The 24,382-nt window shown below is 41.7% G+C and overlaps 3 protein-coding genes across 3 annotated transcripts; 2 read left to right on the plus strand and 1 right to left on the minus strand.

Annotated features, from left to right (window-relative positions):
* Positions 1–4: 4 nt before the first annotated feature.
* LOC128644251 (histone H2A type 2-B-like) lies at positions 5–671 on the plus strand (the record flags this gene model as incomplete). Its single annotated transcript, XM_053696932.1, has 1 exon — positions 5–671. A coding segment is annotated over one exon (312 nt), but the record flags the coding sequence as incomplete, so codon positions are not given.
* A 6,843-nt stretch (positions 672–7,514) lies between these two features.
* Positions 7,515–8,011, plus strand: LOC128644250 (histone H3). The gene has a single exon (XM_053696931.1). It carries the CDS (start codon positions 7,549–7,551, stop codon positions 7,957–7,959), a length of 411 nt encoding a protein of 136 aa, XP_053552906.1. The 5' UTR covers positions 7,515–7,548; the 3' UTR covers positions 7,960–8,011.
* A 1,405-nt stretch (positions 8,012–9,416) lies between these two features.
* Positions 9,417–10,274, minus strand: LOC128644249 (histone H1C-like). Its single transcript, XM_053696930.1, has one exon. The coding sequence runs from the start codon at positions 10,267–10,269 to the stop codon at positions 9,613–9,615; it is 657 nt and encodes a 218-aa protein (XP_053552905.1). The 5' UTR covers positions 10,270–10,274; the 3' UTR covers positions 9,417–9,612.
* Between the last annotated feature and the right edge of the window lie 14,108 nt (positions 10,275–24,382).

Genomic DNA, 24,382 nt, shown 5'->3' on the forward strand with positions numbered 1-24,382 from the left:
TCCAGTTGGTCGTGTGCACAGACTGCTTCGAAAGGGGAACTACGCTGAGCGTGTGGGAGCCGGTGCTCCTGTCTATTTGGCTGCAGTGCTCGAGTACCTCACCGCTGAGATCCTGGAGTTGGCCGGTAACGCTGCCAGGGATAATAAGAAGACCCGTATCATTCCCCGGCACCTGCAGCTCGCTGTGAGGAACGACGAGGAGCTCAACAAGCTACTCGGTGGTGTCACTATTGCTCAGGGCGGTGTTCTGCCCAACATCCAGGCTGTGCTCCTGCCCAAGAAAACGGAGAGCAGCAAACCGGCCAAGGCCAAGTGAGCACAGAACCCGAACTGTAATCTCTATCACAACCCAAAGGCTCTTTTCAGAGCCACCAACCCTTCATAAAGCAGCTGCACTTATCTATTTTATACCATTTACTTTTCAAAGTAAAAATAAATATTTTCTTTTGCATTTGTGTAAACCCCACAGTTTAAAACATATCATGGTTTATATAACAATATGTAAACATTTAAATTTTGACTTGCACTATAACGTCTCATCATTTGGACACCACAAATATATATAAAAAAAACAACAACATATAAATCGATATTAACATTGGTGTAAAAAGCTTTTATTGCAGAGCTTTGATCGTACTATTTGTCACTAATAAATGTGAGTAGAATTGTATGATCGTTTCCCAACTAGCAATACATTCAATGAAAAATGTGCATCTTTAATGGAATATGGTTATAAAAATCTACTAGGGTATGTAGATATTACGAAAAAGAGAAAAGAGAGAAGAGGCGCCAAATGGTGTGTATCGTTTTGAATTCAGTAGGCCTTGCCCCCAAATAAAGACTACTTACAAAATTTCCAGCACTTGAGAAGTGCCACAAATGCCTTCTGAACTGTTAGCAGCCGTCCAGCTAGCTGAGATGTATCAAAACTGCGTCTATACTGTGCTGTTTAAGACAAAACAAACAAAAGTGCCACAATAGTGTATATCAGTGTGATCATTTGATATAGCGCAACAAATGAAATGTACTCACAAGATGTAAGGCACTTGAGAAGTGCCACAAAAGCCTCCTGGACACTTTTCAGCTGTCCAGCTCACTGATAACATTGATCCCAGGTTCACTTGTTCGGCTTACACATGGGCTCCAATACAGCACACTTAGATCTCCCTGCAGCTCAGTGTTCAGATGAGTGCAAGTATGGCTGCCAATATTAGATATACAAAGTTGCTAGAAATAGCCGTGCTACTTGTACTGATTAGTAAAAAATGTATATTTATTAAAAACAAAGTTACACTACGCGTTTCTCGGTTACTTAGACCGCTTCCTCAGGTGTAATTTCAGATACAAAGTAGCAAAATTTTATAGCCCCATGTCGGCGTCTATCCCGACCCAGGGCGCATGCGTGAGCAACTAAAAAACCTTAGCCAATCAGTGCCTAAGTTCAATTTGTCTCCAATGTGATAGGTTCTCACTAGGGGGCTTGTTTAATGACGTGCCCACTCTCGGCTGTGTGATGTATATTATCAGCCCTGTGTTAGTTTTTAACTGAAATGTAAACAAATCGTGAGTGTTGTATTACCATGTAGTGATGTTTCTCACGTCTTTATAGTATTACCTATTTATGGCACCAATTCACTAGAGTTAGTTGGTCATGCATTTACATATAATAAAAAAAAATAAAAAAATAATAAATATAAAAACATATTCAAAATACAAATATGTCCAAATATCTATAAGAATTATCTGAATTTAAAACCGCTATGATCGGACAGATAACCATATACTAGACTGGTGATAAAAATTAATAAAAATTAATAATATAACATAAAATATAGATTATTCTAAAGTATAAAACATAAATCAAATAATATATACCGATTTGAATTATAACATGGCTGTTGCTAACATTGACATATACTGCAACTAATAATATAGGTCTTGTATATTAATTGAAAGCGGCCATGTCTATATTTTCGTTTAAGCCATGGGGTTGGAGCGTCTTAAGCTTCCAAATCCAAAATGTCTCTCTCTGTCTTAGATGGGTTAACCTATTCCTACCCCATTTAGGGGCAATCTGTTCTAATGGAAAAATATTGAAAAGATCAGTTTGTCCATCGTGACAGTTTTTACTGTGTCTTGGAACACTATGGTTGGCCACCCCATTCTTGATATTTCTATTATGTTCCCCCCATCTCTTCTTTAGGGGTCTTGAGGACCTACCAATGTACTGGATTCCACATTGACATTCAAGGAGATATACCACATAACTTGAATCACAAGTGAATCTAGAATTAATTTCAAACTCTTCCTTCGTTGAGGCAGATTGAAATTTAATCCTATTACCTGAAGTATATTTGCAAAGACCACAGTTCGGTCGATTACATCTGTAAAAACCCCTTTTGCCCATTGGCCAACTATTTGTGGTGATTCTTGTGTTGCTCCCTTTAATATATTTCTTCATTACCACCTTGCTTGGTGCTAATTTATTTTTTAATGTTGGAGCTCTCTTGAAAGTGCAGACAGGGAACTCTTCTAAAATGTTTTTAAGAATGCAGTCATTTCTTAAAATATACCAATGTTTACACAAAATATGTTTAATTTTATAGTGATTACTGTTGAATTTAGTGATAAATCTTAAATTATTAGATTTGGGCTGTGTGTTTATGGATTTATTAACACTATTGCCATTAATATTCGTAATGCCTTCATTTTTCTTTTTAAAAAATTCCTCTCTATCTTTAATCCTAGCTTTTCTATAACCTTCTTCAATTAGGACTCTTGGGTATCCTTTTTCTAGAAATCTTGATCTTAAAGTCTCTGCCTGATCATCATAACTATTTAAAGTAGTGCAATTTCTGCGTATCCTGGAAAACTGGTTATACGGTATATTTTTAACCCAGGCTTTGTAATGATTGCTCTTGTAGTTTAAATAGCTATTTGTATCAACTGATTTGAAATATGTTTTGGTGGTTACTCGTCCATTTGCATCCCAGCTCAATATTAGATCCAGAAATTCTATGGAGTTCTTATTAATATTTGATGTTAATTTAAGGCCCATATTGTTGTTATTTAAAGATATAATAAATTCCTTTACGGAATCTTCAGTGCCATCCCATATCAGTAACAGGTCATCAATGAAACGGCCATAGTACACCAGGCCTGCCCCCAAAGGAGACTTGTATATATAATTCTCCTCAAATACCCCCATAAAAAGGTTTGCAAAACTGGGGGCAAACCTGGTGCCCATGGCCGTTCCCTTGATTTGTAAAAAAAACTTTCTTGGTACACAAAATAATTGTGTTTTAACACAAAAGAAATGGCCTCTAGTAGAAACTGTCTTTGTTTAGACGGTAGATATTGATTTCTTTTTAAAAACTTATCTATTGCTTCTAGGCCTAGATTGTGACAGATGTTTGAATATAAAGAGGATACATCACATGTACACCAGATGAGATCTCGCCCTGCTTTTTCAATTTTGGAGATCTTCGATATAAGGTCTGGGGTATCTTTGATATAAGATTCTAGACCCATAACCGGTTTTTTTAGATAGGTGTCTACATACTCAGATAGATTGCAAGTAAGATTTCCGATACCAGAAATAATAGGTCTCCCTGGTGGACACTTTGGGTCTTTATGTATCTTCGGAAGATGGTAATAATAAGCCAAATTGGGTGACATGGGTATCAAATAATCTCTCTCTTTTTTATTTAGAATACCTTCTGAAAAGCCTTTATCTATTAGTTTGGTGAGTTTAGCCAGATATGTTAATGTGGGATTAAAACTCAATTCCCTATAGTAACAGGGATCTAACAGAATTTTATCGGCTTCTGCAATATAATCTGACATATCTTGTAGAACCACCCCTCCCCCCTTGTCCGCCTGCCTGATGACTATATCCTTATTCTTTGCCAAATTGGCTAGAGCCTTGTATTCAAATTTATTCAAATTATAATTATTTATTTCAAGGCTCATGGTTCCGAACTCTTCTAACACTAGATTTTGAAAAAGAGTAATATTGGGACATGTAGTTGGGGGATTAAAATTCGAACTGGGTGCTAGATTGGAATGTATGTAGTCATCGAATAATGATTCACAAAATTCTTCAGGTTCACAATAAACAATATCTCTAGTGGGTCTTTCAGGCATGTCATTTGTAATGATAGGCAATTGATTTGATGACTTTAATTTTTTATCACAAAAATATCTTTGTAAGTTTAACTTTCTGATAAACCTATTGAGGTCAACAAACAACTCAAACATATTATGTTTGTTGGAAGGACAAAATGAAAGTCCTCTGCTTAAAATACAGATCTCCTCATTGGTTAAGATGTGTATGTGGTATATCTCCTTGAATGTCAATGTGGAATCCAGTACATTGGTAGGTCCTCAAGACCCTAAAAGAAGAGATGGGGGGAACATAATAGAAATATCAAGAATGGGGTGGCCAACCATAGTGTTCCAAGACACAGTAAAAACTGTCACGATGGACAAACTGATCTTTTCAATATTTTTCCATTAGAACAGATTGCCCCTAAATGGGGTAGGAATAGGTTAACCCATCTAAGACAGAGAGAGACATTTTGGATTTGGAAGCTTAAGACGCTCCAACCCCATGGCTTAAACGAAAATATAGACATGGCCGCTTTCAATTAATATACAAGACCTATATTATTAGTTGCAGTATATGTCAATGTTAGCAACAGCCATGTTATAATTCAAATCGGTATATATTATTTGATTTATGTTTTATACTTTAGAATAATCTATATTTTATGTTATATTATTAATTTTTATTAATTTTTATCACCAGTCTAGTATATGGTTATCTGTCCGATCATAGCGGTTTTAAATTCAGATAATTCTTATAGATATTTGGACATATTTGTATTTTGAATATGTTTTTATATTTATTATTTTTTTATTTTTTTTTATTATATGTAAATGCATGACCAACTAACTCTAGTGAATTGGTGCCATAAATAGGTAATACTATAAAGACGTGAGAAACATCACTACATGGTAATACAACACTCACGATTTGTTTACATTTCAGTTAAAAACTAACACAGGGCTGATAATATACATCACACAGCCGAGAGTGGGCACGTCATTAAACAAGCCCCCTAGTGAGAACCTATCACATTGGAGACAAATTGAACTTAGGCACTGATTGGCTAAGGTTTTTTAGTTGCTCACGCATGCGCCCTGGGTCGGGATAGACGCCGACATGGGGCTATAAAATTTTGCTACTTTGTATCTGAAATTACACCTGAGGAAGCGGTCTAAGTAACCGAGAAACGCGTAGTGTAACTTTGTTTTTAATAAATATACATTTTTTACTAATCAGTACAAGTAGCACGGCTATTTCTAGCAACTTTGTATATCTAATATTGGCAGCCATACTTGCACTCATCTGAACACTGAGCTGCAGGGAGATCTAAGTGTGCTGTATTGGAGCCCATGTGTAAGCCGAACAAGTGAACCTGGGATCAATGTTATCAGTGAGCTGGACAGCTGAAAAGTGTCCAGGAGGCTTTTGTGGCACTTCTCAAGTGCCTTACATCTTGTGAGTACATTTCATTTGTTGCGCTATATCAAATGATCACACTGATATACACTATTGTGGCACTTTTGTTTGTTTTGTCTTAAACAGCACAGTATAGACGCAGTTTTGATACATCTCAGCTAGCTGGACGGCTGCTAACAGTTCAGAAGGCATTTGTGGCACTTCTCAAGTACTGGAAATTTTGTAAGTAGTCTTTATTTGGGGGCAAGGCCTACTGAATTCAAAACGATACACACCATTTGGCGCCTCTTCTCTCTTTTCTCTTTTTTGAACAGAACCTGTGATTGCCAACACCTTTCTGGAATGAGATTGCGGCCTGGAGACTATAAATACCTCTGAGAGTGTGGACTATCATATTACACATTGTTAAAGAGATAGTTTTATTTATTATAGCAAACTATACTATATTATATGAAGATACTCCTAACCTAACAAGTTTTAATTCTATTTGTAGGTTGTTTTTTTATTATTGTTCTAGTTGTATTATTGACAATATTTACAACTGTTTTTATGACAGTTTTTTCAGCACTTTGCACATTAGTACTGGCGGAATACTGCTAGTAATTAAGGGTGCCTCTAATTTTATTTATATAAATTTCATTTTATGTAGATATTACACCCACGTCCTACCGTTGTTTTGTAGAGAAAACGATATAGTGAATCAAAACAATATACCTCAGACTGAATCATTGTTGCACTTTTCCAAAGTAACAAATGTCTATACATTTCATCGTTTGTACCATATGATATAATCGCTAGATGGTGACTGGCATTATATACATATGACTTCTTATCAAGTAGGTAAAGGAAGCTCTATGGCAGCAGTCAAAATGAAATACTCTGTAACGGGCCCTGACATCATTGATACTATTAATACTGCATTTGTTATAGAAAGATCGACTTATTCAATTTCATACTTTATATACAGACATGTTCCACGGACTACAATACCATACGTGCACACATCGCTACCCCCGTGAGCGGCTTTTTCAGATTCTCACGTTTTGATCATCAGTAAAGATCTGCTACGCATTTTTATAACGCTAATTAAACTTATTATGTATTAAGTTCCGAATAGAAATGTAACTAACAAAGGTTTGTGGAACAGGCGGGATTTTTAAATTAAATCTTAACGGTCAGAGGAGCCAATCAGTAAATAGGAGAGAGAGAACTACAGCCAATCACGGAGCTCTGAGCCTTTACCAGCATTAGCCTGGGAGAGTTTAGTATAAAGCACAAGTGTTTATTTTTTTTAATAAGTTATCACTGTATAGTTATTATGGATTATATTTATTACAAATTGTACATCCCTAGTGATAAACAAGACTGAAACATTTTAATGCTGCTCTTCTAATCTATATCGCCTGATTTGCCGACAAACTGTATGCTATATACTTAACATAAAACATCTGATCACTTATTATGCTGCAACTTTCCATACACAAACTCTCATAATGTTCTTCAATAAGATAAATGCAGAAACTGTACTTAGCCCCGATGCAGATTTTCCCAGGGGTATATGATCAGTCATATGGTGCTGATGATATTATATTTCCTAGACAGTCAAAAGTGCCTTTGTAGTTGTCTCTTCTTTTTAAAGGTAACGTTAAATGTATCATCCTCACCGCAGCCTGATATATTGTTGCTCTGCTAATTGATATAACGCTCGGTGCTTAATATAACTAGTAGCTGAGGGGGAACAGATGTGCTCTGTGGGTTTTATGAGAATATGTATGGTTCTATCGCTAAATATCTGCTACTTAAATATCAGACTTGGTATAATTTCTACGTTGATCGATATCAATCTTTATTATTTGAAAGGGCGGTCTTTTTAATATATATCCAAACGGTCGCAATAGCCAATCGTTAGGAAGGTAGGAAAAACTGCAGCCAATCAGGGCGCTCTGCACGCTATATATAAAGCCTCTCTGGCTCCCCTAGTACATTATATAGTAACAGACTAGGAGAGTTCAGTAGTCACTATGGCCCGTACCAAGCAGACCGCCCGCAAATCTACTGGAGGGAAGGCTCCCCGCAAGCAGTTGGCCACCAAGGCTGCCAGGAAGAGCGCCCCAGCCACCGGCGGAGTCAAGAAGCCTCATCGCTATCGGCCCGGGACAGTGGCTCTCAGGGAGATCCGACGCTATCAGAAATCCACCGAGCTCCTCATCCGCAAGCTGCCCTTCCAGCGCCTGGTCCGTGAGATCGCCCAGGACTTCAAGACCGATCTGCGCTTCCAGAGCTCTGCGGTCATGGCGCTGCAGGAGGCCAGCGAGGCTTATCTAGTGGGGCTCTTCGAAGACACCAACTTGTGTGCTATCCACGCCAAGAGAGTCACCATCATGCCCAAGGACATCCAGCTGGCCCGCAGGATCCGCGGGGAGAGAGCTTAGACCCACCGCACACCCTAATATTCACCCAAAGGCTCTTTTAAGAGCCACCAAATTGTTTCTTCAACGAGCTGCACTGCTATTTTAAATCTCTCCCACCGAAACCTTTTTTCTACTTCAATGTATATAGTTCACGCAACCTCAATGGTTAGTCAGGAAATTCACTTGCTTTATTTTAGACCGCACATACAATCTTACTATTCTCTCAGCTAAAGACTTCAGCTTTATATTACCTAAGTGCCATTGTTGTTTCACAAACCATACTTTTTTTTTTATTGACAAATCTAGTTTTTAAACTACACTAATCATGATCCCTTCACAATATAGTTCACCACTCATACCTGTCGGTATCTTGCATTGTGATAACTATTGATAACGGCTGAAAAGAGCCAACAGATTTTCACTTTAATCTGCTGCTATCTCTTTATATACTTTCTGTATTTACATATATTTTTAGATTTACAGGTTGGTACCCCCTGACATGAGGTGTGGTTTTTTTTTTGTATACTTACAGCAGCTTCTTTGCTCATGTGCTGCACAATGCAATAGGTGTAACACTGTTGCAAGAGGCACCTCAAACACATGGGCGTAATGATCAAGCTTTTCTGTAATTTGATTATATATTAAACACAAATTTAACCAGTTTACTAGTGTTTTTATAATGTTGCAGATCAGTCGAGTGATAACAAAGAACATTAAATTGAAACCCTTTTCCATCTTCAAGGTGCACTAAGTGATACATTTATAGCATCAGCTCTAGAAGATTCAGACCAAGCGCAGTACATGTGCAAATGTCACTTTAAACGTGTTGGTGACTTAAATGAGTGTCAATAATTTGATATACCTCTTTACACACAGGGTTTATCTATATTAAAGTCTACACTAGGAGATTACATTAGTACATTAAGGAGGAAGAACAAATTAATTGTACCCTCATTTTAACAAGTTGTTATTTGTTATACAGCATAATAAACTGAATGGAAACAATGTAACTTTTATTCCTAGGTTATACATTGTATTTGTGAATCATTTCCATAATGAACTAAATGTTACACATAGGACGTTCTCTGTATTCAAACCCTGAGCCAATGCCTCGGTGTCAGCTGAGACTGGGATTTAACAAGACATACACTGGTCATTCTGCACAATGTGCCAATAAACGGAGCACTTCCCTATTTCATAATCAGATACTCACAGCTGCAGCTCCAGTCGGTATCAGCAAAGCAATTATGTATTCTACAGTGGAGCTAAACTATTGCCCCTTATAAACTGAACTGCGTTTTACTAGTATTATTAATCTTATTATCACTGAGATTTCTGCTCTACAATTACAGACCGTGATGTGAAAATTACTGTTTTAACCAACATACATTAGCGCAGACATTCACTGTACAGGATAAGGCAACACTTATGTACTATAGACAAGTATTTTAAAGTAATTAGTTAATTAACTACATGTATTTACAATCCATTTACTGTAGGTTTATTACTCATTTTAACTTATTCTTTAGTGCTCTGCAGAACAGATTGATGTGAATCATCAGCTACATAATAAAAAACAAACGAAGTTAAACGTGAACAATGTCACAGCTCTGTTAGGAAAGTGTTGGTGGCTCTTAGAAGAGCCTTTGGTTGTGAGGACTGAGCAGGAAGCGATCACTTTTTAGCAGCCGCCTTCTTGGCTTTGGGTTTAGCGGCCTTTTTAGCTGGGCTCTTGGCAGCTTTCTTAGCCGGGCTCTTTGCTACCTTCTTGGGCTTGGCGGCTTTAGGCTTCTTCGGGCTTTTTGCAGGGGCAACCTTGGCGCCTGTGGGTTTCTTGGCCTTTTTGGGACTTTTCTTTGCAGCAGATGGAGCCTTTTTGGGCTTCTTGGGGGACTTGGCCGCTTTGCTCTTTGGCTTTGCTGCTTTATTGGATTTGGCCTTTGCTGCAGGCAGCGCCTTTTTCTTGTCCGCTTTCTCCTGGCTCTGCAGCTGCTTCTTGTTCACCTTGAACGAGCCGGAGGCCCCGCTGCCTTTCAGCTGGACAAGACGCTCCTTACTCACCAAGGCTTTGAGAGCCAGCTTGAGGCGGCTGTTGTTCTTCTCCACATCGTAGCCTTCCGCAGCCAGAGCCTTCTTGAGAGCTGCCAGGGAGACCCCACTGCGCTCTTTAGAAGCAGACACCGCTTTAAAAATCAGATCGGACACGCTGGGACCGGACTTTGCAGGACGGCTTTTCTTGGCTCCACCTGATACAGCTGCCTTCTTTTTCGGCTGCTTCTTGGCAGGAGCGGCGCTTTCAGCGGGAGGTGCAATTGGTGCGGTCTCTGCCATTTTGTCTCTAGTCACACGAATATACTAATTGCGCTCTTTCTTGTGTTTAAATAGAAGCCACGTGGCGATGTGATTGGCTATACTATTTACAGATGTGTTCTCTGATTGGTTACTTGCATGTAGGCGCAATGTCTCCTAGTTTACAAAATGGCACAGATTTTGTGTTTCCACAGCTTCACTTAATCTAGATTTTATTAGACTATATGTGTCATATCTGTGTCTCTCTCACACAAGCAGAAACTGTGCACCTTATGTTACAGACTAATGCCTGCACAGTGCAAACAGAACGGTATTATCTGCCGCAGGGTGTGCTGAAATGCCAGGAGCCCCAGACTTGTCTTATTATGAACAGCCTTGTTATCTGTATATCTCAAATAATAACCTGAATTTCACATTATACAACACAATGCATTCTACTAAATCATGTTATTTCAAGAAAAGTGACATTGTATCAATAAACGCACAATCAGTAGATGCTATAAATGAAACAAATAGCACATTTGAAATTACAACAGCTGGGTGTTACTCTACTGGAGAGAGTGAATTCTGGAGAAATTAGGAGTTAGTACATTGTCTAATTATTTAATTGCAATTGTCATTTGCAAATATACGAGAAATACATGTATCTTCTATTTTACCCTCCATATTATTGGAGATAACTTGCCTTGTGATTAGCTAAACAATAGCCCCTGAAGTTGGTTTCTAAAATCAACCTGCATTAATTATAGAATCAACAATTCAATAAAATGTTTAAAAATTAAAAAAAAAATATTATAGAATAATCAGAAGGTCAAAAACATATTGTGTATAGGAGATAAAGCTGCAGATGGGACATTGGCCTGGAAGTCAGTAGGTCACATAAGGGCTCTGGATATAAGAGCAGCTGCAATACTAGGCCTGGAGTTAGTAGTTCACAAATCGGTAGAGGTAAACCTTGAATAATGAACCCAAAGTGAGCTGGCACACAACAATTAGAGTTAGCAGGTCAGTGATTGACACTACAATTAGGTGCACCTGGTAACTAAGCCTGGAGTTGGCAGGTTATAAAGGGGCACTTTGTATAGGTGTAGCGGACCCACTGGTTCTGGAGTCCGTAGATCACGTTAGTGCTGGCTAGACATGCATCTTATACACTATGCCTGGAATCAGCAGCTCACAAATGGTAATTGTCACAGATACAAGGCTGCCAAGGCTACCCCCCTACTTACCTGGCTCACTCCTTTTAAAACCATTGTTGGCCTTTTCATGGCTTACACAATCTTCCAGACTCTTGCTATTGCTTTTTTATGTGGTTTGTACATCCTCAAGGAAGAGCTGATATTTGACCGCCTAACCCCTCTCCGGCTGGCCGGGCTTCTGGATCTGCCGGTCAGCCGCATCACCCCGGACACCTGATAATCTATACCCCATGTCACTCTAGCAGTGCTTTGCCCCAGAGCTCTGCTCTTTTGGGGATTGGTACCCCCTAGGGAGGGCAAGAGTTTGGGTGATTGTCCGGAGGGAGCTCCTTTGGGAACTTGGGTTTTCTAACCCCCCTACAACTCCTACTTCCCCTGACTTTCCCAGTGTACGTTTGATCACCAGCAGCTCTGGGCCCCTGCAACGGGTCATGTTGCTTTTTGGACTGTGACATGTGGGGACCGAGCGCTTTACAACGACTCCCTGGAAGTAGTGCCGCTCTCCCGGGATCACCCCAGAATAAACACCTCTGTACCACTGAGACTCTATGGGGCTATGGACACTATGGGGGGTGCTAGCCTGTCTGAAGGGGCGGGAATGGTGGGAAATCTGGGGGTCAGATAAGACCCTTATCAAGATGAGCTGGGTGTATATAAGTATGTGTGTTTCACAATAAAGAATGTGCTTGTTCCACCTGAATACTGGTTCTGTCTGGTTATTTGGGTGGGCTCTGGCTATATAACTTCTCTCGGAAGCACCCTCTTGGCAGAGCTACCCAGTCGGGGTAGCCAGTGTCCGTCACAGTAACTGGGTGCATATGCAACTGGTAAACTGGGCTACGAGTAAATAGGTCATAAAGGAGCTCTGTCCATAGGTGCAGCTGGCCCTCTTGGCCAGTAGTCAGCAGGTTACAAAGGGGCACAGGGTATGGTTGAAAGTGGGTGTGACAGACTCCGGCTTCCCCGACTGCTTAGCTTTGCCAAAGGGGTCCTTCTTGTATCTGGAACTTGTAGCTATAGAGCCGAGAAAGTGTTTATAACAAGAGCCCACCCTAAAAAGCAGACGAGTACAGTAAAAGGTGAAACACAAACAGACTTTATTGGGAAAATCACACAGCTTATATACATACACATTCTCATCTTAATAAAAGCATTATCTGATCCCGCCATTCCTGCCCCTCCAGAAACACTGGCGCCTCTATAGGAGCCATAGTCACATATAGACCCCCACAGTATCTAGGTCGTGTTTTTTTGGGTGGTCCAGGGGGAGCAGCAGCTCTTCCAGGGTGTCGTTGGAAAGCTCCTGGTCCCCAGGTGCCACAGTCCAAAATGTGACATGTTACCTGAGAAAGGAGCGGCAGCCTGGGGAAGGTACTCAAGAACAGACTAAGGTTGAGGGTAACAATACAAGGGAAGCTGGCGGCGACACATAGATCCCCTCCGGCAATCACCCCACCTTTAGCGGGTGTCCATTGTGAAGTGGCCGACTGGGAGTTCCAGGAGCCCGGCTAGTCTGAGAGGGGTAAGACGGGTGTTTGGCCTTGATGCAGCCGACCAGCAGTTCCAGGAGCCCGGCCAGCCTAGGAGGGTTTTCCAGGTCAGGGATCAGCTCTTTCAAGAATACATTTCTAACCAAAGGGAAGGGTTTCTCGATTGCGGTTGCTCTGAGGAGCCCAAAATTGCCAATAAATAAGAGGGGGATAGTTAGTAGGGTGTAGGGGTTAAAGCTTTGCACCCCAGTATCTGTGACAGTGATATCCAGAGTCCACTCAAATAACCAGACAAGACCAGTATTCAGGTGAAACAATGACAGACTTTATTGTGAAAACCACACAGCTTATATATACATTCAGAGCCTTATCTGAGCCCAAGATCTCCCGCCTTTCCCGCCCCTCCAGACAGTCTGGTGCCTCCATAGCAGCCATAGTCCCATAGAATCCCAGTGATACAGAGGAGGCAGTTTTAGGGTGAACCCAGGGGGAGCAGCAGCACTTCCAGATTGTCGTTGGAAAGCCCTTAGTCCTCAGATGCCACAGTCCAAAAAACCATCGCTTGGGGGGGGGGAGCAGCGGCTGATCAAAGGTACACCAGGTGAGCAGGGGAGGGGTAGTGGTTTTAAGGGGGTCTGAAACCCCAAGTTCCCAAGGGAGCTCTCTTCCGGCAATCACCCCACCTCTTGCCCTCCCTAGTGGGTACCAATGGGGAAAAGGGCCACTGGAGCGACCTGGGGTGAAGGCTAGCGGGTGACCGGGATGGTGCGGCCGGCCGGTAATTCCAGAAGCAGGGCCAGGTGGAAAGGGGTTAGGAGATAAAGAGAATAAGAAGAGTTTTGGGAGATTGCATATGCCATAAAAAGGCAAAATCTGATGTGAAAATGAGTGAGCCATGTAGTAGGGGGTTGGGGGGTATCCTTGGCAGTCCTAATATCCGTGACAGTGCTCCCAACCTATAGCCAGCAGACCCGGCTAGATCCCAATGGATCGGCATGGGGCTGTCCGATGATGGCACCCCAATTTTAGGTTGACTGGAGGGGTCATAGCATCACTGTTGCTCCCTGCTTGCATTCGTCCTCTGCACCCGGAGGCACAGGGATATCACATAATGCCAAGTCCTGTCACTCAGTTCCCTAAAACAGGTTTACAACTCAGGCCCTAGAACAGGTGATCATGCTAGTAATGTAATGCCGCATTTGCAAGCACACATTAAATTGTACTCGTGGTATACTGCGTTTGCAAATCTGTAAAGGATTTTATCCCATGTGTAGCCAGATCCAGAGTGTCCCAAATAGTGCGCAGCTCAGCCGTTTCCCACACGTTAAAAGGTGAGGTATCAATACCGGGAGGAAAATAAATGTTTCCCATAAGTGAAATAAATCTGGAGGGGGGTAGGTTCGACCAAGATGACAAAGAGCCATATGCCAAGTTCTCAGGATGTCTTTGTAAAGAAAATGAGACTTAATGGTTTTTAAAGCAGAAGGATTTCTTTTGGATTAAGAAATTGTAAACCTGTCATCCGATAGGTATGAACAAGGAATATGACCTTTTGGTCTTTCCTTGATATACAGGATGCCCCCTTCTGCTTTGATAATGATACATGGTTCTCTGTATGATGTACCTGTTATTTTGTACATGTATCATATCATGTTTATATATTGTATGTTGTTGCTTTTTGTTACATTTGAAAGAATATTTTGTATGTATGTATATTCTGCCATTTTCTGCCACTAGGTGGCTTATTCTCAATCAGCGAGATTACAGGTTTTTGTTGGTAATGGTGTGCGTGTCTAACGTACAGTTTTCCCTCACCGCTCACTTAAGACAACGCTGGTATTAAGCGGTGAGCTGGCTAAACGTGCTCGTGCACGATTTCCCCATAGGAATCAATGGGGCAGAGCTGGCTGAAATAAAACCTAACACCTGCAAAAAAGCAGCGTTCAGCTTCTAACGCAGCCCCATTGATTCCTATGGGGAAATACTTTTTATGTCTACACCTAACACCCTAACATGAACCCTGAGTCTAAAAACCCCTAATATTACACTTATTAACCCCTAATCTGCTGTTCCCGACATCACCGCCACCTGCATTGTATTATTAACCCCTAATCTGCCGCTCCGGACACCGACGCCACCTACATTATCCCTATGAACCCCTAATCTGCTTCCCCCAACATCGTCGATACCAACTTTTTATTTATTATCCCCTACTCTGCCGCCCCCAATGTCGCCGCAACCTAACTACAATTTTTAACCCCTAATCTGCCGCCCCCAATGTCGCCGCCACTATAATAAAGTTATTAACCCCTAAATCTAAGTCTAACCCTAACCACCCCCTAACTTAAAAAATAATTTAAATAAATCTAAATAAAATAACTACAATTAAATAAATTATTCCTATTTAAAACTAAATACTTACCTATAAAATAAACCCTAAGCTAGCTACAATATAACTAAACCGCCACCCCTGGGTACTGGGAATCTGGAGGAACATGGCTGCTATGATCGGCGCCAACCTTGGGCTACATAGCTGGAGTCACCAGGGAGGAAGAAGTACCCGTTTGGTGGAGATACCCAGTCGGGGTAGCCAAGGTATCCTTCACTGTATTCACACCACACACCACCACACACCTATCACACACATACACAAACACACACCTACACACACTCTCATATAACACAAACCAAACATACTATTATACAACACACACACTCACTACACATTCTTATTCACACCACACACACTCTTATACAACATACACATCACACACATACAAAAACACACACCACATTCTCTTCCGGCAATCACCCCACCTCTTGCCCTCCCTAGTGGGTACCAATGGGGAAAAGGTCCACTGGAGCGACCTGTGGTGAAGGTTAGCGGGTGACCGGGATGGTGTTGTTTTATATATCTTGTTACGGTACCAACAGTGTACCAAGGGTTAATACCAGATGAACAATGTCCTGCATAGGGAATCAGCAATTCACAACCCAGCCAGTTTCAGGTTTAAAACAGAATGTCTCCTTTATTTGAAGGCAGCACACAGATTTATACACCCTGGGTTCAGGTTACAAAGGGCATTGGTTTAACAGTAAAGCAAACATATGAACAATGCATCAAACCTCTAACAATTGTCTATTCACAGGTAAAACAGATTAACATATTAAGTTAATTAACTAGGGAAGAACGTTTACTCAGACAATCTGATGTTGGGCAGTCTAGTTAACATAATTACACAAAACACAATCAGTTTACCCAGACAGACTCCTGAGACACAATCAGATCTGAAACATACATAGAATACATCTTATTACAGAATATAGGAACAGTTCTTATTAGCTATAAAGTCTTTTATGCCCACTTGCTTTATAGAGTCACAATTGCTCCCAAAAGGTGCACTCACACCCTGTACCCATCCTGTATTTATGGATACAGGGTGACATAGACATAAGACAGAGTTATGAAAGTACATGGGGTGTCCAGCATATAAAATTCCATATTTCCATGCAGTCTCTGGGTATCCTTAAGCCCATGTACCTCCAGCCCAAAGAATGTTCCATAACAGGCCCTCCAATGTACAGTGGCGAGATTGGTTTCGTCACATCTCTCCCCTTTTCCAAACAGACTAACAGGGTATCTGACCTCCTGCCGGTCAGTGCCCTGGTTAGTCCAGCAACCCACCCATAAAACACAATTAGTAGTACAGCCCACCCACAATAAATGGTTACTACACCTGAGTACGGGGAAAACTTGTCCATGTCCAGGTGCCTCACCACAGCTGTGTGGGGGACTGGTACGCTGAATTGGTGGGTTGCGAGGTGGGCAGAGACCAGCTGTACTCTGCCCGGGTGCCAGCACTACCAGGGAAGTAGCCTGGTGGGAGCCTGGTTGCTGGAGGGGAAGACCGACTGTCTCCCCTTTGGATACATAGCTGTGCTGCTGGAGGGGGAGACCAATCGTCTCCCCTTTGGCTAAACAGCCGTGTTGCTGGGGGACAGGACCATCAAACTCCTCTCCCTCTGGTTTGTCATGCTCGGCTGTCCTGGGTATATACTGTGCCATATACCACCAGAGCGCCTGGTAGGCATGTCAGTTTGCTGGGACAATCCATCTGTATTCCCGTTATGAGAAAGAATTCCTGTCCATACAAACAAGGGTTCAAATTCCTCAGTGCCCAGACCAGGGCCAAACAGTCCTTCAAAATCCCATCAGCTTCTTTACGAGTTTTCTGTACCTGCTCTTTATAGGTATCCACAATCCCTTCATACTGACATAGGGTGCCCTTGAGTTGCTGCACCTCACTATGAGCCAGCGTCAGCTTCTCCTCCAGTGTCACTAAGTTTGTCTTTAATGTTTCATGTTCCACTCTCAAGCTGGTGTTTTCTGCAGTCTGTCGGTGCAGCTTGTCTAGCAGAGATTCCTGTTCTAAACGTGCTTTTTCCTCTGCGCTCCTCTTCTCCTTCATCAGCGCATTGTAACGGGACCTCCACATATCAATAGCGGATAGAGATTTACTGAGCTCAGCGTCCTGGGGCTTAGCAGCAGGTGGGTCAGTCTCTGCTGCACGGATCTGGGCACGGGTAGTCACAGAGTTAACATCAGCGGGACCCATAGGAGCGTAGGCAGAAACAAGGGGGGCCAAGTCATTTCCAAGAAGAACATCAGCAGGTAAGTCCTTCTTGACCCCCACATTCACAGGTCTAGCGCCCACTCCCCAATCCAAATGTACCCTGGCAACAGGTAGGCTGAACACATCGCCCCCTGCTACCCTCACAGCCACAGTGTCTCCAGTGTACTGTTTCTCAGACACCAAGTTCTTTTGAAGCAAGGTCATGGTAGCACCAGTATCCCGTAGACCACTGACCTTCTTCCCATTCACTTTAACCAGTTGCCGGTTATTCCGGTGGGCAGCTTGCACAAGGTCTGCCTCATGTAGGATGTTCCAGCATTCTTGCGCCTCTACGTAGCGGGCCGCAGGCTGAGGATTACGTGGGATTCCGCCGGCGGGTCTTCTCCAGGACTGCGCTTGGTTCGCTGCGTTTAGGGGACACTCTGGTCTTTTGTGCCCTAGTTGCTTACATCTAAAGCACCGAATAGGTTGTGAGTAGCACCGCAGGGCTCTCTGAGGGTAGTTCGTGGCCGGAGGCCGTGTGGTATAGTGGTGCGCCGGGGTTTGGTAACTGGCAGCTGCTGGGGTGACTGGGGGTCTGTACTCCACTCTAGCAGGGGGCTTAGTGGTAGCAGTGTCCAGTTTGCGGGCATCCGTATACTCATCTGCCAAGCGAGCCGCTTCCTGCAGGGTGGAGGGTTTACGGTCCCGAACCCACTCTCGAACTCCTGCGGGTAATTTGTCGAAGCAATGTTCCAACAGGAATAGCTGCAGCACCTCTTCCCCAGATATGGCTTGGCACCCCGCTATCCAGTGAGCTGCTGTGCGGTGCACCTTACATGCCCACTCAAGGTAGGAATCTCCAGCTAATTTAACAGTGTCTCTGAACCGTCTCCGGTATGCCTCCGGTGTAACCGCATACCTGGAGAGCAGAGCCTCTTTTACAGTATTATAATCCCTGACTTCCTCATCTGGAATGGCCCGAAAAGCCTCTCTGGCCCGGCCGGATAATTTTCCAGATAATATCGTGACCCAGTCCTCTGCAGGTACCTTGTGTAGTGCACATTGCCTCTCAAAATCCGCAAGGTACCCATCAATCTCTCCTTCTGTTTCCAGGAAGTTTTTAAAAGCTGCAAAATTTACTTTTCTCTTTTCCATCTTAGTCAGTATTGTAATAATCCCCCTCTTCCTGAGGTTACTGGCTTGTGTAGTTGCTCTTCTGGGCGATAAGGTTCATTCCGTCGCTGCCACCAATGTTACGGTACCAACAGTGTACCAAGGGTTAATACCAGATGAACAATGTCCTGCATAGGGAATCAGCAATTCACAACCCAGCCAGTTTCAGGTTTAAAACAGAATGTCTCCTTTATTTGAAGGCAGCACACAGATTTATACACCCTGGGTTCAGGTTACAAAGGGCATTGGTTTAACAGTAAAGCAAACATATGAACAATGCATCAAACCTCTAACAATTGTCTATTCACAGGTAAAACAGATTAACATATTAAGTTAATTAACTAGGGAAGAACGTTTACTCAGACAATCTGATGTTGGGCAGTCTAGTTAACATAATTACACAAAACACAATCAGTTTACCCAGACAGACTCCTGAGACACAATCAGATCTGAAACATACATAGAATACATCTTATTACAGAATATAGGAACAGTTCTTATTAGCTATAAAGTCTTTTATGCCCACTTGCTTTATAGAGTCACAATTGCTCCCAAAAGGTGCACTCACACCCTGTACCCATCCTGTATTTATGGATACAGGGTGACATAGACATAAGACAGAGTTATGAAAGTACATGGGGTGTCCAGCATATAAAATTCCATATTTCCATGCAGTCTCTGGGTATCCTTAAGCCCATGTACCTCCAGCCCAAAGAATGTTCCATAACAGGCCCTCCAATGTACAGTGGCGAGATTGGTTTCGTCACATATCTGAATAAACTGTGACTTTTACAACTACACTTAGATTGTGGATGCGCTCTGTTTTTGCTTCTCTCCTAGAGAACCAATCCTGTTTACAATGCAGGATGACTTGCTTGACTTATCCGCCAACAACTAGTGTTCAAGCCGCAAGCTTTTAGGGCACTTTCTAAATGTTTTACAAACATCATTTTTTCTGTCCGCTGCTACAGCGGTGGCTACAACAGCGGTGGCTACAACAATACCCAATTTTTCAGTCATTTGTACATGCCTACTTTTTCTGGCCTCTGCTGCTGCCCCTGTGGCTACAAAACTCAAAGCAAAAAATAAGGCACATAACAGTGATTAAACTGTTAAGAATAGTACAACTTAACACACCACTCATATCTGGTGGACCATTAAATTGCACGTGCAGTGCCCCAAATTTGAAGGAGGAGGACCGACCAAGCATCTTTATCCGTCTCTTGGTTGCTCTAAATTATCTCTGGGTTCCATCTATGCCATACCTGTAGTTTATTGTGCAAAAAGGTGGCATATGTGGTGTTTCATGCGGTTGTGCCTGTTGAGGGTCGTGGCCCATGGTATAAAAAGGCTGAAGGAGAACGACCTGTAATGGGTGTCCAAGCACATTTTTTGTAAAATGTTCCCGGTTCCTCTCAATTATCTCCGGGTTCCTCAAATCAATGCCATACCTGTACTTGATTGTGCAAAAGGATGGCATATGTGGTGTTTCATGCTGTTGTGCCTGTTGAGGTTCGTGGGCCATCTTATTAAAAGGGTGAAGGAGAACAAAGTGTACTGGTTGTCCAAGCTTCTTTTTCCATCTCCCGGTTCCTAAAAAATATCTCTGTGTTTCTAAAATGGATGCCATACCTGTACTCTATTGTGCAAAAGGATGGCATATGTGGTGTTTCCTGCAGTTGTTTCTGTTGAGGGTGCTGGACCCTCTTATAAAAAGGCTGAAGGAGAACGACCTGTACTGGGTGTCCAAGCATTGTTTTTTGGCCAATTTCACGGTTCCAAAAAATTATCTCTGGGTTTCTAAAATCAATGCCGTACCTGTACTCTATTGTTCAAAAGGATGCAAAATGTCCGCTTTCCAGCTATTGTTTCTGTTGATGGTCCTGGAGCCTCTTATAAAAAGTCTGAAGAAGAAAGAAGTGTACTGGGTGTCAAAACATTTTTTTGGTTCAATTTCCCGGTTCCAACAAATTATCTCCGGGTTTCTAAAATCAATGCCTTACCTGTAATCTATTGTTCAAATGGATGCCATATGTCCTCTTTCCTGCTGTTGTCCTGCTGTTGTTTCTGTTGAGGGTCCTGGACCCTCTTATAAAAAGGCCAAAGGAGAAAGAAGTGTACTGGGTGTCCAATCAATGTTTTTTTTCCTATTTCTCGTTTCCTAAAAATTATCTCTGGGTTTCTAAAATCAATGCCTTACCTGTACTCTATTGTTCAAAAGGATACCATATGTCCTCTTTTCTGCTGTTGTTTTTGTTGAGGGTCCTGGATCCTCTTATAAAAAGGCTGAAGAAGAAAGAAGTGTACTGGGTGTCCAATCATTTTTTTGGTTCAATTTCCCGGTTCCAACAAATTATCTCCGGGTTTCTAAAATAAATGCCTTACCTGTAATCTATTGTTAAAAAGGATGCCATATGTCCTCTTTCCTGCTGTTGTTTCTGTTGAGGGTCCGGGACCCTCTTATAAAAAAGCTGAAGGAGAAAGAAGTGTACTAGGTGTCCAATCAATGTTTTTTTCTATTTCCTGTTTCCTAAAAATTATCTCTGGGTTTCTAAAATCAATGCCTTACCTGTACTCTATTGTTCAAAAGGATGCCATATGTCCTCTTTCCTGCTGTTGTTTCTGATGAGGGTCCTGGAGCCTCTTATAAAAAGGCTGAAGTAGAAAGAAGTGTACTGGGTGTCCATCCAATCATTTTTTTGTTCAATTTCCCGGTTCCAAGAAATTATCTCTGGGTTTCTAAAATCAATGCTGTACCTGTACTCTATTGTTCAAAAGTATGCCATATGTCCTCTTTCCTGCTGTTGTTTTTGTTGAGGGTCCTGGAGCCTCTTATAAAAAGGCTGAAGTAGAAAGAAGTGTACTGGGTGTCCAATAATTTTTTTTGTTCAATTTCCCGGTTCCAAAAAATTATCTCTGGGTTTCTAAAATCAATGCTGTACCTGTACTCTATTGTTCAAAAGGATGCCATATGTCCTCTTTCCATATGCAATGTTCGATCCGCCACCTATTCGTCATCATTGAGTAAACTTTGACCCTGTATCTCACAGTCTGCAGACACATTCCAGCCAATCAGCAGCAGACACTTCCTCCCAGACCCTCCCAGCTCCTGGACAGCAGCCATTTTACATTCATTCGGAAGCTGCATTGTTAGTGAGAGGAGGGACAGTGTAGCTGCTGGTGATTTTATAGGGAAATTGATAGCTAGGCTAGTGTATTCAGTTTCCACTACAGTTCTGATCTCTGCTTTAAGGACAGCACCCCAAAAAAGCCCTTTTTAGGGCTAGAACATCATTTTTTCCCTGTGTAATCTAATTGCAGTTGCTTGCCTGCCAAGCCACTTGCCCAGTGCCACCACTCATATCTGGTGTAACAGTAATGTAAATAATAATAAAAAAAATTAAATATTTTTTCTACTGTGAAACATCAGTCTGCTAGTGTAATCTAATTGCAGCTGCCTGCCTGCCAGCGTGTGTGCCAGGCCCACTTGCCCAGTGCAATCCACTCATATCTGGTGTAACAGTAGAGTAAATAATTAAAAATATATATATATTTTTTGACTGTGAAACATCAGTCTGCTAGTGTAACTTTTTTGACTGTGAAACATCAGTCTGCTAGTGTAATCTAATTGCAGTCGCCTGCCTGCTAGCATGTGTGCCAGGCCGACTTGCCCAGTGCCACCACTCATATCTGGTGTAACAGTAGTGTAAATAATAAAAAAAAAAAAAAAAAACTTGTTTGACTGTGAAACATCAGTCTGCTTGTTTAATCTAATTGCAGTTGCCTGCCTGCCAGCGTGTGTGCCAGGCTCACAGCGTATACTGTGCCCACTTGCCCAGTGCCATCACTCATATCTGGGGTAACAGTAGTGTAAATTAAAAAAAAAAAAAATGACTGTGAAACATCAGTCTGCTTGAGTAATCTAATTTCAGTTGCCTGCCTGCCAGCGTGTGTGCCAGGCTCACAACATATACTGTGCCCACTTGCCCAGTGGCACCACTCATATCTTGTTTAATAGTAGTGTAAGTGTACATTTAAAAAAATAAAAAACTTTTTGGACTGTGAAACATCAGTCTGCTTTTTTTGTGTCAGGCTCACAGCGTATACTGTGCCCACTTGCCCAGTGCCACCTCTCATATCTTGTTTAATTGTAGTGTAAGTGTACATTTAAAAAAATAAAAACTTTTTGGACTGTGAAACATCAGTCTGCTTTTTTTGTGTCAGGCTCACAGCGAAGATTACCCCAATACCCAGTGAAACATCAGTCTTCTTTTTTTGTGTCAGACTCACAGCGTATACTGTGCCCACTTGCCCAGTGCCACCACTCATATCTTGTTTAATTGTAGTGTAAGTGTACATTTAAAAAAATAAAAACTTTTTGGACTGTGAAACATCAGTCTGCTTTTTTTGTGTCAGACTCACAACGTATATTTTGCCCACTTGCCCAGTGCCACCACTCATATCTTGTTTAATAGTAGTGTAAGTGTACATTTAAAAAAATAAAAACTTTTTGGACTGTGAAACATCAGTCTGCTTTTTTGTGTCAGGCTCACAGCGTATACTGTGCCCACTTGCCCAGTGCCACCACTCATATCTTGTTTAATAGTAGTGTATGTGTACATTTAAAAAAATAAAAACTTTTTGGACTGTGAAACATCAGTCTGCTTCAAAAACCACACCACTCATATCTGATGGCACAGTAGATTGCATGTGCAGTGCCCCAAATTTGAAGTAGGAGGACCGAACAAGCATCTTTTTCCATCTCCCAGTTCCTAAAATCCATGCCATATACACTTCCCCTGGCGCCGCAACTGAATCTGGAAACCTTACCATGGGTCCCAGACCGCACGTCTTGTAATTCTCTGTCTGGGAAATTATCTATCTATCAAATCTATCTATTTATCTATCAAATCTATCTATCTATCTATCTATCTATCTATCTATCTATCTATCTATCGTATCTATCAAATGTATAGTGCATCTATTGATCTATCTATCTAATCTATGTATCTATCTATCAAATCTATCTATCTCGTGGCCGGACTGTTTTGTGAAAGCCACTTGTGTTTCAGCCAAATGTCCGTCGTCCAAATGTCTGTCGTCCAAATGTCCGTCGGCTAAAAGTCAGGCCACGATTGCACGTGCAGTGCCCCAAATTTGAAGTAGGAGGATCGAACAAGCATCTTTTTCCATCTCCCGGTTCCTAAAATCCATGCCATATACACGTCCCCCGATAGGGGGAGGTTATCCCATCTCTCCTGAGCTTGGGGCATCCTGGGGGGTTTCTGCTGGTATTTATACCCTGCTCCCTGGGCACAGGGATAGTCACAAAATGCAAATGCAAATGCAATATATATATATATATGGATTCTCACATATTTTTCCACATTTATAAAATTTTAAGAAGGGATTGATGGTCAGTTATGTTCTCATAAATGAACTGCACTGTTTGTTTACTTTTGTGACTATATTTACAACTTTCATTTATTTGTCAACTATATTTTTAATACTGTAAATATAAGAAAAAATATGCAAAGTTTATATTTTTATAACAGCCATGGTTGTTTCTGGTCTCACAAAAAACAAGCTAAAGAATATAGAAAAGTGTTGTCATCAAGGTAAGGCGAGACAGGACTTTCTGTGGTAGACAATGCTA

The sequence above is a fragment of the Bombina bombina genome, unplaced genomic scaffold, assembly GCF_027579735.1.
Source record: "Bombina bombina isolate aBomBom1 unplaced genomic scaffold, aBomBom1.pri scaffold_2644, whole genome shotgun sequence".
Classification (NCBI taxonomy): Eukaryota; Metazoa; Chordata; class Amphibia; order Anura; family Bombinatoridae; genus Bombina; species Bombina bombina.

What these genes read in the sequence shown, in the direction of transcription:
- LOC128644250 (XM_053696931.1), top strand. Translation starts at nt 7,549, where the DNA reads ATGGCCCGTACCAAGCAGACCGCCCGCAAATCTACTGGAGGGAAGGCT.
- LOC128644249 (XM_053696930.1), bottom strand. Translation starts at nt 10,269, where the DNA reads ATGGCAGAGACCGCACCAATTGCACCTCCCGCTGAAAGCGCCGCTCCT.